Raw genomic sequence first — 15,696 nt, 5'->3', positions numbered from 1 at the left:
TTAAAGTCTAATTAAGGAGAAAAATGTATATATTAACAAATATATATAAAATATATATAAAGTATGGTACAATTCATATACATAGCACCCCAAAGCTCTGCTTCAAGTCAGTAATGGCAAAAATGTGACTCTGGTTTTCTCCTTCTGTCATTGTGACTAACCAAGCCTGCTTTGGTCCCAAAAGTATTTTTAATGGAGTGCTTTGAGAGATCTTCTCAAATGTCTCCATTGCATGTCATAACACCTATTTATTACTTTCCTGCCTCAAGCATTGAGGATAGACTCCTTATTTGAAAAACAACAACAACAAAAGATTATGAGGCTCTTTTCTTTGAGATGCAAGAAAACATTCAGACCTGATTATCCAACCCTCTTATTCATACCTCCTTATACATCTGAATATTGAATTCTTATGTTCCATTTATGCCTCCTACTTCACTTCCTCTCATCCTTCTCCATTCACACTTGACCACCACGGCTCCTACTGTGACTTCATGACTTGTAATTCTTTGAGAAAGCGGCTGTGAATGTCCCCAGTGTCCATGACCCACAACCATGCCTAGAGGTCCATGGGCCCAGCATGGGCCCCCATAATTCTGTCAGCTTGCCAAAGAACAACCCCCTGGACTGTAGATGAATTTTGTATATTATAAGGCACATGAATGTTAGACCATAAGTACTATGGTAGTTCAAGGGAAGGAAGGATACTTACCAATTGGATGGGAATTTTAGTGAGTCTTAAGGAAGAAACTGTAAAAGAGGGAACTGCCGTAAGGCAGTTCAGGAATAATGGAAAAAAAAAACAACCACCCCTAAACCAAAAAACATCTGCTATGTTAGGATGCAAAATGTCCTGCGTTCTAAAGACTTGGTATCAGTAAGACTGTTGTCTCCCCCTAACATTGTTGATAATGGATACTAAGCATCTAATATAGTGTTAGGTATTAGTTAGGTATTAGTGGATGGTCGTGCGGAACTGCTCCAGCTTCCTGATCAAGAGGAACAAGCAGACCTACAGCACTGAGCCCAACAACCTGAAAGCCCGCAACTCGTTCCGCTACAACGGGCTGATTCACCGCAAGACCGTGGGCGTGGAGCCGGCGGCCGATGGCAAGGGCGTGGTGGTGGTCATGAAGCGCAGATCCGGCCAGCTGGAAACCTGCCACCTCCTATGTGCGGATCACCATCAACAAGAACGCCAGGGCCACCCTCAGCAGTGTCCCGCACATGATCCGCAAGAACAAGTACCGCCCAGATCTGCGCATGGCTGCCATTCGCAGAGCCCGTGCCATCCTGTGTAGCCAGAAGCCTGTGATGGTGAAGAGGAAGCGGGCCCGCCCCACCAAGAGCTCCTGAGCCCCTGCCCCACCTCCAGAGCAATAAAGCAGTCAGCCTCCAAAAAAAAAAAAAAAAAAAAAAAAAACTTTGGGTGAGTAAGAACTGGTTTAAGAGGAAGGCCACTTAGATAAAAGGAAGAGCCAAACACTCTAGAATCTGGATTCTAATAATTGCAATAAAGTGCTAAGTTTAGAAATATCTGTAGGCTAGGTTATTATAGTGATCAGATGTATGGACACATAGTATTGATTTTATAAATACTGTATTTCAGGTATTATGCTAGAAAGTTAGGGATAAAACACCCAATTCCTTCAGTAATAAAGAAGTCAATGGGTAAAAAGTCAGTGAGAAAGAAGTATAAAGTGATGCATGTGTTGATAAAAATCTTATTGGTTATTGTGTGAATGCAGAGGAAGGTCACTTACCGCTGCTTGGGTTGGAAAGAAAGGAGAGCATATGGAAGAGATTCCTAGAGGAGAGCCTATGGATCCTAAAAGTGGATATTAATTACATGAACAAAATCACAAAGGAGGGGTAGGTAGTAGATGGTGAAAGGAAGAGGGAGGGCATACTGCAAGCAGGAAACAGTATTTGTAAATGCACATAAGGTAAAACCAACACAGTGCATGTCAGAAACTACAACATTTTCAAAGTTACTGGAGCTTGAAGTGTCAGACAAGGAGTGGCAAGAGAAACAATGGGAGAGGAGTCATGCTGTAGAGCGTGACCTTAATTCTCTAGGTAGTGCTGAGTTACTGAAGAATGTAAATAGAGGAGTTGGCAGGTTCAAATTTAAGTTTTAGAATGATCAAACTTATGGATTTTGGATTATAGAATGACAAAACTAAAAGTTAAAAAAAAAACAGCTAAACTACTGGGATCTAGGAGGGAATTTCTGAACTAGGGCAGGTGTGGCAAATTGAAAGGATACACTTGAGGAACATATGGGAGATAATTGGCAGGATAGAGTACAGACCGAACATGCCTAGGGATAAAGAGGGATGAGGCAAATGAAATAAGTGGGTGTATGTAGGGGCATGAACAGAAATAAATAATTCAGGGGGTGAGAGCAATTTGGAAAGAAAGGTGAGCTCAGTTTGGGATATATTTTCTTTGAAGTTGTCTGTACAATATCCAGGTGGGAGTTTCATGTGGCTATATTTGTCTGAAGTGTGAAGTGTGAAAGAATCTGAACTAGATGGGGTGCCTGGGTGGTTCAGTGGGTTAAAGTCTCTGCCTTTGGCTCAGGTCATGATCCCAGGGTCCTGGGATCGAGCTCCACATCAGGCCCTCTGCTCAGCAGGGGCCTGCTTCCTCCTCTCTCTCTGCCTGCCTCTCTGCCTACTTGTGATCTCTATCTGTCAAATAAATAAATAAAATCTTGAAAAAAAAAAAGAATCTGAACTAGAGATAGATTAGGAAGTAAACCTGGATATATATTGTGAATAAAACCTTAGAAATGAATGAGATCTAGCAATTCTAGTGCTAGATATATACATGATATAGATATAGATATAGATATAGATGATATAGATATCTCCTAGATAAATGAAAACATATGTCCACACACAAACCTGTACACAAATGTTCACAGCAAACCATTCTCAATAACCAAAAAGTGGAAACAATCTCAATGCACATGAACTAATGAATGGATAAAGTATAGTATATCCATGTAATGTAATATTATTCAACAATAGAAAAGGAATGAATACTGATATATGCTGTAATGCAGATGAACTTTGAAACATTAACCTAAGTGAAAGAAGCCAGTCACAAAAGACCAAGTATTATATGATATGATCTATATGAAATAGGCAGAATAGGTGAATCTATAGAGACAGAAAGTAGATTAGCAGTTTCTTAGAGTTGGGGAAAATGGGAGAGTAGGAGGTGATAGCTAAAAGATATAGGATTTCTATTTGAAGTGATAAAAATGCTCTAAAATTGATGTTGGTGGTAATTGTATTTATCTTTGAAAAAACAAAAAAGAAAAAATCCCAAAGCAATTAACTGCACACTTTAAACGGGAAGGTTATAGGGTATGTGAATTCTATCTCAACAAAGTTTTTTAACGAAATTCTCCCAGGGACAGTACATACACTGAGAATAGCAATGGGCAGCAGATGGAACCTTTGAGAACTGTCAACAGGAAGGACTAGCAGAAGGGGAGACTGGGAAGGAAACAGAGAAAGGAGAGGAGAAAAGTGTTCTCTAATGGGAAAGAGAGTGCCAAAAGTTGCAGAGAGCTAGTATGAAGAGAACTAAAACCACCACTGGATAGAGCAACTAAGAATAACAAATAAGCCAGGATATAGTGAATTTAGACAAGAATGAGGAGGTGGGGAAGTAGAGGAATATAGAACAGAACAAGAGCAACATTGACTAAAACTCTGCTCTTAGTTCTTAAATTGTGATAGAGCCATGCGACTAGATTATACACAGAGAGAGGTAAGAAGTTGAGGGAGATCCAGGTTAGTGAAATCATGCAATAATCTGTCTCTATTTCTTTCCTTTTCTAAGATTTTATTTGACAGAGAGCGAGAGAGAGAGAGCACACAGGAAGGAGGAATGACAGGTAGAGGGAGAGGGAGAAGTAGGCTCCCCACTGAGCAATGAACCCAGTGCCGGGCTGGATATGGGGCTTGGTCCCAGGACTCTGGGATCCTGACCTGACCTGAAGGCAAACACTTAAGTCAGTTAATTGACTGAGCCACCCAGCTGTCCCAATATTTGCCCATTTCTTTTCTTTTTCTTTTTTTTTTTTTTTGTTTTAAAGAATTTATTTATTTATTTATTTGACAGGATGAGAGAGATCATAAGTGGGCAGAGAGGCAGGCAGAGAGAGAGGTAAGCAGGCTCCCTGCTGAGCAGAGAGCCCAGTGTGTGGTTCCATCCCAGGTCTCTGACCATGAACTGAGCCGAGAGCAGAGGTTTAACCCACTGAGCCACCCAGGCGCCCCTCTTTGTCCATTTCTTTTTTTTTTTTCTTTTTTTAAGATTTTTATTTATTTATTTATTTGACAGACAGAGACCACAAGTAGGCAGAGAGGCCGGCAGAGAGAGAGGGGGAAGCAGGCTTCCCACTGAGTAGAGAGCCCAACATGGGGCTCAATCCTAGGACCCTGAGATCATGACCTGAGCTGAAGGCAGAGGCTTTAACCCACTGAGCCACCCAGGCAGACTCTTTGTCCATTTCTAAATTCAGATCTACTTCACTCCACCCACAGCTTCTGGTTGGCACTTAAGCCATAAAACCTAAAAAAGAAGAAAGTGAGAGACTTAGAGGATTCAAGTTCTGTGACATATCATATCCCTTCTCAAACTAGGGTAGCTACCATGGGGCAGTAACTGTCTATCTAATAAAGACAATCAGAAAAGTACAGATCTGAAAGAAGTTGGATAGGCATAGTATAATCCTTTCATTATACAGAGGTGAAAATATGTTTGGTGACTTGTTCAAAGACATAAAGTTTTCTGTGTAAGAGCTAAAACTATAATCCAGACTTTTTAACTCAGAGCCATTCCCTGATACACAAGTCTTTCCCTGTTACACATCTTGACTCCTTAACTCAAACACTGGTTGCAGAATTTGCTAATTTCCTCACTATAATCTTTAGGCTGAAAGATTTTGCTCTAAATTTAGCTGTATATAATTAGAACAATATTGGTTAGTAAGGGTTTTAACTTTAGCAACTCCTATTTTATTCTGTATATTTTATCATCAATTAAAAATATCCCGAGAAGTTTCTTTTTATGTCTATACATTTGAAATCATTTTTGTAAAAATTAGATTATTTAACTTTTGCATACTGTTGAATGATTTACATTTTTTTGTAAGATAAAATTTTTTTTTTAAGATAAATTTGGCTATACCTCCAGATGTTTAGTAGGAAATCTATGCTGCTATTGAATACTTGAAACTAATCCTCAGATTCCACTTGCCAGGATCTGAGTTCTAAAAGAGTTATTCCTCTCATTTGAGAAGAATCATCTGATAGTCTCTCTTACTTCTTCTATTCCTACCATTGCTGTTAAAGACCCCTTGAATCATGACTTTATATCCTCAAAGCTCAGTCAATGGTCAGACTTGGAAGATTCTCATCAGCCTGAGGTAGTTTGTATCTCACAAGCAACAGTCTGTTAAAAAATGCATTTTAAAAAAGATTTGATTGATTGATTGATTAATCATGAGTGGGGAGAGGGGCAGAGGGAGAGAGAGAATCTTAGGCAGACTCCATGCTGAGCATGCAGAGTCCAACCTGGAGCCTGGTCTTACAACCCTGAGATCATGACCTGAGCTGATGTCAACAGTCAGACACTTAACAACCTGAGCCACCCAGGTGCTCCTGTATTTGTCCTCTTAAAGAAAGGTAGTCATCATGTTACAGTGGAACATCTGCTAAATAATAAGCCATTACATGTTGAGTATCTATGATGTTGTGCCAAGACTGAACCTGAACAAACACTCTTTTTCATCATCACATCTATGAATTAGAAGTAGATCTTTGATTAATGTTTGGTGAGGACTTCCTCCTTTGCAGTGAAAGTCGCATTTTTATTAGTAATATATTTCTCTTCCAGTTTCAATGTCTTGTTAAACTTTGTCCCTTACCCCAAACATGGAAACTTAAAAACTTAGAGACTCCACTAGCTTTATCTAGAACAGCTTCTACTCAACTGAGGGCAATTTTATACCTAGAGGACATTTGACAATATCTAAAAGCATTTTTTGATTGTCAGAATTAGACAGGTGCTACTGGCACCTAGTAGGTAGAAGCCAAAGATGCTGCTAAATATCCCATAATGCATTAGACAGCCCCCACAAAAAAGAGTCCAAAATGGTCCAAAATGTCATTAGTGTTGAGGTTGAGAAACTAGTTGTAGAGAGTGCTGCCCCGATAGCACTTCCCAGTTTTTCCCTATAGAGATGGAAATTCCATATTCCCTCCATTTCCATAAATGGAAGTGATCATGCTTCCTGTATCTGATCAATATGATCATTTACAGTGATGAACACCTAAGGAGCTTTCAGCAGAAAGGAACAAAGCCTGGAATCATTAGCCACCTTTTACTCATGATTACAAATCACAGAAAGAAGAGGGGTCTTAAGAGTTAAGAAAGTATGTTGAATGGATTTTGTCTGTAGTTTCTCCTCCACTACTGACCTAATTGCTAATCATATAGGAAATGTACAATTGAAGGATTTTAAGGGAACACGACACAATGCAGAGGTAGGTATAAGGTACCAAGTTAATAATATATATCAATGACTGTTTTCAGACAACAGAGAGAAAAATGAATCTACATATGAATATACTAATGGCGAAACTCCATTTCTTTCCTTCATGGTCATGAATGACAGAGAATGGCTTGAAACGCTATTATATAAGCTGGGGGGAAAGTGCTTTGAGAGCACTGAACACAAAATAAAAGAACTAGAGGTTTTAAAAATCCCAGCCAATTGGAGGAAGAGAAGACAATTAAAATGTGTGATCCTAGAAGAAAATTGTTTCTGTAATTGAGAAGCTACTTATCAACCAATACTTGTTGTATATATATATATATATATATATATATATATATATATATATACAACTTCATAGCCTGACACTTACCTGCAGGATCAATGGAGATGGCAGGCTTATATCCCACAGTCCTGGAGCTATCATTTCTATAGGAGGCTCATTCTCTAATGTCATGCTGAATAGCATAGACCCAAGAATGGATTTGCTACAAAAGACAATAGATACAGACATATAGGAGTCACTTCAAGAGGGAAGTTATTATTATCTATAACTGCTTTATTTTGGAATGTAAACATAACCAGCTATTTCAGTGACTTCATTCAGTAGCTAGAATAGAAATATAATATTCCACAAGCCTAGATACTGATTAGTAGTTAATTCTAATATATGACATGAATGGCTATGTTCACAGAGAGCTACATTTATTTTCCACATGAAAAAATTACTTCCACAATAGATTCTGACAGGCAGAATTTATTCTTAGTATCCAACAATATTGATTATAAGATGGGACTAAGAATCTTAGATTTATACTCTTGGAGTTATGAGAGCTTCAAGTCTACAAAGATATCAACTCTTCAGAAAAAGTTTGCTCCATGAAGTGACTAAATTCCCCAAGCTTCATTAAAAGTATGACCTCTAAATTTATAGAAAGAAAATATTTAAATTAGCATATGATCTGCAGAATAAAAATAGTTGTGGGACTTCAGAGAGTAAGTGTTTCTAAATAGAAAGATTATTCATAGTCTGAATGTTTAAAAAATAGGCTCTAAATTACCATTGTAAATGAGGATGAATACAGGAAGATTTTAAACAGCAAGAATTCATGGATGGTTTTAAGAACTTCAGTAACATCAGAATCCACAGATCTTCATAGGAATTAAAAGAGAATCTAAACTGACTGTATGTATAAATTAGATTATTGGTAAAATGCTCCAATGACCACTGAGGACAGTCCTTGACTTTAATATACTAAAATAAAAATGTAAGCAAGACAACAAAAATTAAAGTTTATAAACAACTTTAAGACATTAAGTGAGCCTTATTGAAAACTTGTAAAGGGGGAAGGAGCTAAGATGGCAGAGTAGTAGGAGGACCCTAGGCTTGCCTTGTTCTTCAAACACAGCTAGATAAATATCAAATCATTCTGACTATCCAAGAAATCAATCTAAGGCTTACAGAACAAACTACACAACTAGAGGGAGAGAGGAGGCCACATCGTGGAAGGTAGGAGCTATGGAAATGTGTGGAAGGGTGGGATCCCTGGTCACAGACAGAGATAAGAGAAAGAGGAGCACACAGGGAACTGCACAAGGAAAATAATTCCCCAAAGCCATTGATGGGGAAAAAAGAGGGCTGATTTTCCTATTTGCCACCATCAGGGCTCAAAGACTGGGGTTTTAGAGATCCATGACATGGCTGGTATAAAGCCCTGAAGGTGCTATAGTGCTCCTGTAGAGAAAGCAGGCAGGTTATTCAGGGGGCAGAGGGCATAATCTGTGGATCATCTGAGATGTATTAGGAGATGGTTCCCCCTTCTTGGAGGCATTGCCTTTCTGGGCACAAAGGAGCTAGTGGGTGCCATTTCCCACCCCCCAAACCTCAGCATAGATGCAGACACCTGCTGAGGACCACTAATCTGAACACTGGCTCTTTAGTGCACTTTGCTCCAAACCCCACACTCTTACACTCTGGTGCAATTGCCCTTCTGGGTCAAACCTGTACCAATACCAGTGCAGCGAGATCCTCCCCCAAAAGACCAGTGCATATCCCTGCCACAGCAGGTCCCTAAAGTTTGGAGATTGGTTGATTGGTTGATTGATTGATTGATTTTTAAGTATACTCCAAATGGGGCTTGAACTCACAATCCTGAGATCAAGACCTAAGCTGAGGTCAAGAATCAGACACTTAACTATGTCACCCAGGTACCCTTAAAGATTGCAGTCTTAAAACTCAGCTGGCCTGGCTGGCCTAAAACCCAAAGAGCATTGTGCTGCTCCAGGAAGGCAAGTAACCCAGATAGAGATAGAAGGAAAACAGTGATCTGAAAACACCTATGATGCAAAAAAGGAATTATTCACTCTTCTAAGAGGGCTTCCTCATAACAAGCATGAACTCCTCTCTGTGGGGACAAATGAGCAGCCATTTTCCTCCCCCACCCCTCAGCATATATCAACTTCAATAAACAGCACAGCACCAACACTGGTGGCCTAAACCTAAGCCCTGCCCCCACTGTGCTCAGCTGGTATTGCTTTTCTCCAGCAAATGTGCCTAAGGACCAGTGCAGCATGCTCCTCCACCTGAAGGACAACACAAATCCCTTCATGCACCATGTCTACTGACCACAGAGTTCTGCAACATTTCAGCTCTACGGGAAACCACACTCTGGCCAACGTCCAAACACTCTCCATTACAGGCAAGGAGAAACCCTGAAGAAGATTGAACTGAGGGATACAGCAGCCACAACATAACAACAGAGTGTATGCAGTATACACCAAAGACACTTCCTGAAGCTCCAGGCCTTGAACATTATCTGACTTTGTCATAAAGCCATTACTCTCAGGAGCAGGAAACATAGCAGGCTTTCCTAACATAGAGAAGATGACAGAGACCTGGACAAAATACCAAGACAGAAAAATTCATCCCAAAAGAAAGAACAAGTAAAGGTCATGGCCAGGGATCAAATCAAAACAAATTATAAATAATATACCTGATCCAGAATTTAAAGCAATAATTATAAGGGAAATAGCTGGGCTTGAAAAAAGCATAAAAGATACCAGGAAGTCCCTTACTGCAGAAATAAAAGCTTAAAATGAACCAGGTCAAAATGAAAAATGTGATAACCAAGATTTGAAACCAAGTAGATGCAATGACCATGAGGATGGAAGAATCAGAGGAATGAGTAAATGATAAAGAGACAGAATTATGAAAAATAATGAAGGTGATCAAAAGAAGGAAAAAAAATATTGGATCATGGAAGTAGATTTAGGGAAATCAGTAAGTCCATAAAATTTATTAACATTCATATCATAGGAGTCCCAGAAGAGGAAGAAGAGAGAAAAGGGGGCAGAAGGTTTATTTGAGGAAACGATAGCTGATAACTTTCCTAATCTGGGGAAGGAAACAGACTTCCAAATCCAGGAAGCACATAGAAGTCTCATCAAAATCAACAAAAGCAGGCCAACAATGTACTGAATGGGAAAAATTTGCAACCAAGAATACTCTATCTGCAGGGCTGTCATTCAGAATAGAAGGAGACATAAAGAGTTTCCTAGACAAACAAAAGCTAAAGGAGTTTGTGTCAACCAACCCAGTGCTGCAAGAAATATTAAAGGGGACTCTTTGAGTGGGAAAAAGACTAAAAAGGAATAAAGAAAATCTCCAGAAACAATAAAATAAGCAATAAAATGGCACTAAATTGATATTTATCAATAATTACTCTGAATACATATGAACTAAATGCTCCATCAAAAGACATAGGTTGTCAGAATGGATAAAAAACAAGACCCATTTATAGGTTGTTTACAAGAAACTCATTTTAGACCTAAACACACCTGAAGATTGAAAGTAAGGGGATGGGGAAATATTTTATCATGCAAATGGACATAAAAAGAAAACCAGAGTAGCAAATAGTTATATGAGACAGACTAGATTTTAAACCAAAGACTGCAACAAAAGATGAAGGGCACTGTATCAAAATAAAGCAGTCTATCCAACAAGGGGATTTAACAATTGCAAATATTTTTGCCCCCAAATTGGGAGGACCCAAATACATAAAACAACTAATAACAAACATAATGGAACTCACTGATAATAATACAATAATAGCAGGGGACTTTAACACTCCACTTACATCAATGGACAGATCATCTAAACATAAAATCAACAAGGAAAACATGGCTTTGAATGACACACTCGCCAGAAGGACTTAACAGATATATTCAGAACATTTCATCTTAAAGCAGCAGAATACACATTCTCTCAAGAGCACAGGGAACATTCACCAGAAAAGATCAAATACTGGGTCACAAATCAGGTCTCAAGAAGTACAAAAAGATCGAAATAATACCATGCATATTTTCTAGCCACAAAGTTTTGAAACTTGTAGTCAGCCACAAGAATAAATTTGGAAAGACCATAAATACATAGAAGTTAAAGAACATTCTTCAAAAGAATGAATGAGTCAACCAGGAAATTAAAGAAGAAATTTAAAAGTAGATGGAAACGGATGAAAATGAAAGCACAATAGTCTGAAACTTTGGGATGCAGCAAAAGCAGTCCTAAGAGGAAAGTATACAGCAATACAGGCCTATCTCAAGAAGCAAAAAACATCTCAAATATAACCTAATCTTATATCTAAAGGAGTTAAGAAAAGAACAACAAATGAAGCCTAAAGCTAGCAGAAGAAGGGAATTAATAAACATTAGAACAGAAATAAATGATATAGAAGCAAACAAAATCAGTAGAACAGATCAATGAAGCCAGGAGTTGGTTCTTTGAAAAAATTAATAAAACTGATAAACTGGTTCCTAGGAAGACTTATCAAAAATAAAAAGGGGGAAAAAGGACTCAAATAAATAAAGTCACAAATGAGAGAGGAGAGATCACAACCAACACCACAGAAACACAGCCAGAATATTATGAAATTTAGATGTCAACAAATTGGGCAACCTGGAAGAAATGGATAATTTCCTAGAAACATATAATTACCGAAACTAAACCAGGAAGAAATAGAAAACTTGGAAAGGCCAATAACCAGCAAATAAATTGAATCAGTAATCAAAAATCTCCCAAAAAACAAAAGTCCAGGGCCAAATGGCTTCACCAGGCAATTTTAACAAACATTTAAAGAAGAGTTAATACCTATTCTCAAACTATTCCAAAAAATAGAAATGGAAGGAAAACTTCCAAAGTCATTCTATGAGGTCAATATTACCCTGATTTCAAAACCAAACAAAGACCCTCTTAAAAAGGAGAACAATAGGCCAATATCCCTGATGAACATGGATGCAAAAATTCTCAAGATGGATGATACTAGTGAACTGAATCTAATAGTACATTAAAAAAATTATTCAACACAATCAAGTGGGATTTATTTCTGGGTTGCAAGGGTGAATCAATATATCTAAATAAATTAATCTGATATTCCACTTTAATAAAAGAAAGGATAAGAGCCATATGATCCTCTCAACAGATACAAAAAAAAAAAAAACATTTGACAAAGTACAGCACCTGATCTTGATAAACGAGGGATAGAAGAAACATGCCTCAATATCATAAAGGCCACAAACAAAAGACCACCGTTAATATCATCCTCAATGGGGAAAAACTGAGAGCTTTCCTCTGCAGTCAGGAACAAGTCAGGCATGTCCACTCTCACCACTGTTGCTTAGCATAGTAATGGAAGTCTGAGCATCAGCAATCAGACAACAAAGAGAAATAAAAATCATCCAAATTGGTAAGGAAGAAGTTAAACTTTGCAGAAGATACGATATTCTAAGTAGAAAACCTAGAATACTCCACCAAAAAAAATTGCTAGAAACGACATACAAATTCATTAAAATTATAGGATATGAAATCAATGTACAGAAATCAGTTGCATTTTTATACACCAAAAATGAAGCAGTGAAAGAAAAATTATGGAATCAATCCCATTTACAATTGTACCAAAACCCATAAGATATCTAGGAATAAACCTAACCAAAAAGGCAAAAGATCTGTACTCTAAAAACTACAAAACACTTATGAAAGAAACTGAAGATGACAAAGAGATGGAAAAGCATTTCATGCTCATGGATTGGATTGGAAGAACAAATATTGCTAAAATATTTATAATACACAAAGCAATCTACATACTTAATGCCATCCCTATCAACACTACCAGCATTTTTCAAAAGCTAGAACAAACAATCCTAAAATTTGCATGGAACACAATAAAAATCCAGAAATGGACCCACAACTATATGGACATCTAATCTCGACAAAGCAGAGAATTTCCAATGGCAAAAACACAGTCTCTTCAACAAATGCTGTTGGGAAAACTGGACAGCAACATGCAGAAGAAACTGGACCATTTCTTAAACCATATACAAAAATGAATTCAAAATGAATGAAAGACCTAAATGCGAGACTTGAAACCATAAAAATCCTAGGGGAGAACACAAGCAGCAACCTCTTCGATCTTGGCCATGTCAACTTCTCACTAGACACATCACCAGAGGCAAACAAAGGGAAACAAGGCAAAAATCATTTACTGAGATTTCATCAAGATAAAAAGCTTCTGCATGGTGAAGGAAACAATCAACAAAACTAAAAGGCAGCCTACAGAATGGAATAAGATTTTTGCAAACAATATATCTGACAAAGGGTTTGTATCCAAAATCTATAGAGCTTATCAAACTCAACACCCAAAAACAAATAATCCAGTTAAGAAATAGAAAGAAGTCCTGTGAAGTGTGTAAGTCTGATGATTCACAGACCTGTACCCCTGTGGCAAATAATACATTTTATGTCAATAAAAGAATTTTTATAAATAGATAAATAAAAATAAAAAGTAAAAAAAAAAAAGGAAATGGGTAGAAGACATGAATAGACATTTTTCTAAGGAAGACATGAAGAAGACATCCAGATGGCTAACAGACACATGAAATAATGTTCAACATCACTCGTCATCAGGGAAATACAAATCAAAACTACAATGAGATGCCGCCTAGTCAGAATGGCTAAAATTAACAACACGGAAACAACAGATGTTGGCAAGGATGTGGAGAAAGGGGGAAATTCTTACACTGTTGATAGGAAAGCAAACTGGTGCAGCCACTCTGGAAAACAGTATGGAGTTGCCTCAAAGAGTTAAAAATAGAAAGACCCTACAATCCAGGAATCACACTACTAGGTATTTATACAAAAGGTACAAAGATACTGATTCAAAGAGATACCTGCAACCTGATGTTTACAGCATTATCAATAGTAGCCAAATTATGAAAAGAGCCCAATCATCCATGAATAAAGAAGTGAGATAGACACAGACATACACAGACACACACACACACAGACACACACATACACAGACACACACACACACAAATATGTAGATATATATACACACAATGGAATATTACCCAATAAGCATAAAAAAAGAACGAAATCTTGCCATTTGCAACAATGTGGATGGAGTTGAGAGTATTATGCTAACTGAAATAATTCAATTAAGAAAAGACGACTACCACATGATTTCACTCATATGCGGAATTTAAGAAACAAAACAGATGAACATGGGAGGAAGAAAGAGAAAGAGGCGAACCATAAAAGAGTCTTAACTAGAGAGAACAAACTGTGGGTTTGTTGAGGGGAGGTAGGTGGCAGGATGGGTTAAACGGGTGATGTGGACTAAGGAGTGCACTTGCTGTGATGAGCACTGGGCATTGTCTGTTAAGTGATGAATCAGTAAATTCTACTCCTGAAGCTAACATTATACTCTATGTTAACTGCTATTTAAATAAAGACTTCAAACTAAAACAAAACAAAAAAACTATCAAATCCTATTATTCCCTTTAATAGACACATGAAAAAAAGGAAGAAAAAAATCCAACAAATGAAGTTCTCTTTAAACCTTTAACTTTCTGGGACTTGCTTATTTTCCATGTCTAAAGATATTAGAAAGTATCTGCCCAAGGTAGTATAATTTGTAAATATTATTGGACAGATATTTTTATAAGACCCGGGATTATTCTTCTAGCAGAATGAATTTTGAATTTTCATTTTCCCTTTGTCTCATACCTCCTTCAGCTGGTGAGCCTTGTTTTTTGGTATAACAATCCAGAGGGGATGGTATTAGCAACCTAAGAGTTTAATGCCATAGAGATTAGAAAATTATTAATTTATTTTTCATTATAGAGTATCAACCCTTCCCCAAAATGGTTTGAAGCATCCATCTGTATGGGAAAAGCTTTGGATTAGCTTCAGGCATAATGCAAGAGGAAGAAGGAGCACATCTAACACCAAACTTGGAGGACTTAGATGTTAATATTCCCCATAGTATTTATAGAAAATATTATGTTCATGGTTAAGGGTTAACAGGAATGAAGAAGGAGGATGTGCATATTGGGTGGGGATTGCCACCACTTTCTGAGTAATTTGAGATTATGAGAAATGGAAGATAAAGAGAAAACAGAATTAGTATGACAGACATAGGTGTCCCAATTTCTCCCTTTTTTGCCTTGAAAGCAAACACATAAAAGTGTTAGATAAATGAGCACAGCTCAAGGCAGAGGGTGCTCCTTTAGCACTCCATGCTTCAAATCCTAGAGGAAAATCACATCTTGGGCCACTCCTGTATATACTTGTGTCATGACCTTTAAGTGGGGACCACATAGCAAACAGAGAGAAGGAGCTCCCGAGTTTAGCCTTATTAGGCCTTCTTTGGTAAAATAGGTAAAATATCTAGATAAGCAGTCTCCCCCAAAAGGGGTCATGTGGTGGGGATAAGGGGTTTCTGTGATAAGAGCATCTGATTGAACAACCCAAGCTGATGTCAACTGGGAGTCACAATTAAACCTCAGATGGCTCTGTAGTACCTGAGAGCCCAAGTCATTCAGAGGATGCCAGTAAGCCCTAGCCAAGCAAGAAGAGCCCCAATCACAAACTACACTAGCTGCAACAAGCAGTCACCAGCCTAAAGCATGCATTTGTTTTGGCTATCAGAAGTCCCCAGGCCAAAGCATCTGTTCCTTTCTGATCCTGTAAATCCAGACACTCTCTTAGAGAATCAGGGTGTCAGGAAGCTATCTGAGTGACTGAATGTTTTTATCCAAAAGAATGTTTTTGTATT

The 15,696-nt window shown here is 37.9% G+C and overlaps 1 protein-coding gene and 1 pseudogene across 1 annotated transcript in view; one reads left to right on the top strand and one right to left on the bottom strand.

Annotated features, from left to right (window-relative positions):
• PIK3C2G (phosphatidylinositol-4-phosphate 3-kinase catalytic subunit type 2 gamma) overlaps positions 1–15,696 on the bottom strand; it is a 325,900-nt gene that overhangs the window by 225,892 nt on the left and 84,312 nt on the right. The window contains exon 13 of the mRNA XM_059404484.1: positions 6,957–7,071. Coding sequence (XP_059260467.1) covers positions 6,957–7,071 — 115 coding nt within the window. The remainder of the gene's footprint in view (positions 1–6,956; positions 7,072–15,696) is intronic.
• LOC132020626 (large ribosomal subunit protein eL28-like) lies at positions 963–1,417 on the top strand (annotated as a pseudogene).

The sequence above is a fragment of the Mustela nigripes genome, chromosome 6, assembly GCF_022355385.1.
Source record: "Mustela nigripes isolate SB6536 chromosome 6, MUSNIG.SB6536, whole genome shotgun sequence".
In the NCBI taxonomy this organism is placed as follows: domain Eukaryota; kingdom Metazoa; phylum Chordata; class Mammalia; order Carnivora; family Mustelidae; genus Mustela; species Mustela nigripes.
The sequence above is the reverse complement of the archived record's forward strand: the minus strand, read 5'-3'. Positions and strand labels throughout refer to the sequence as shown.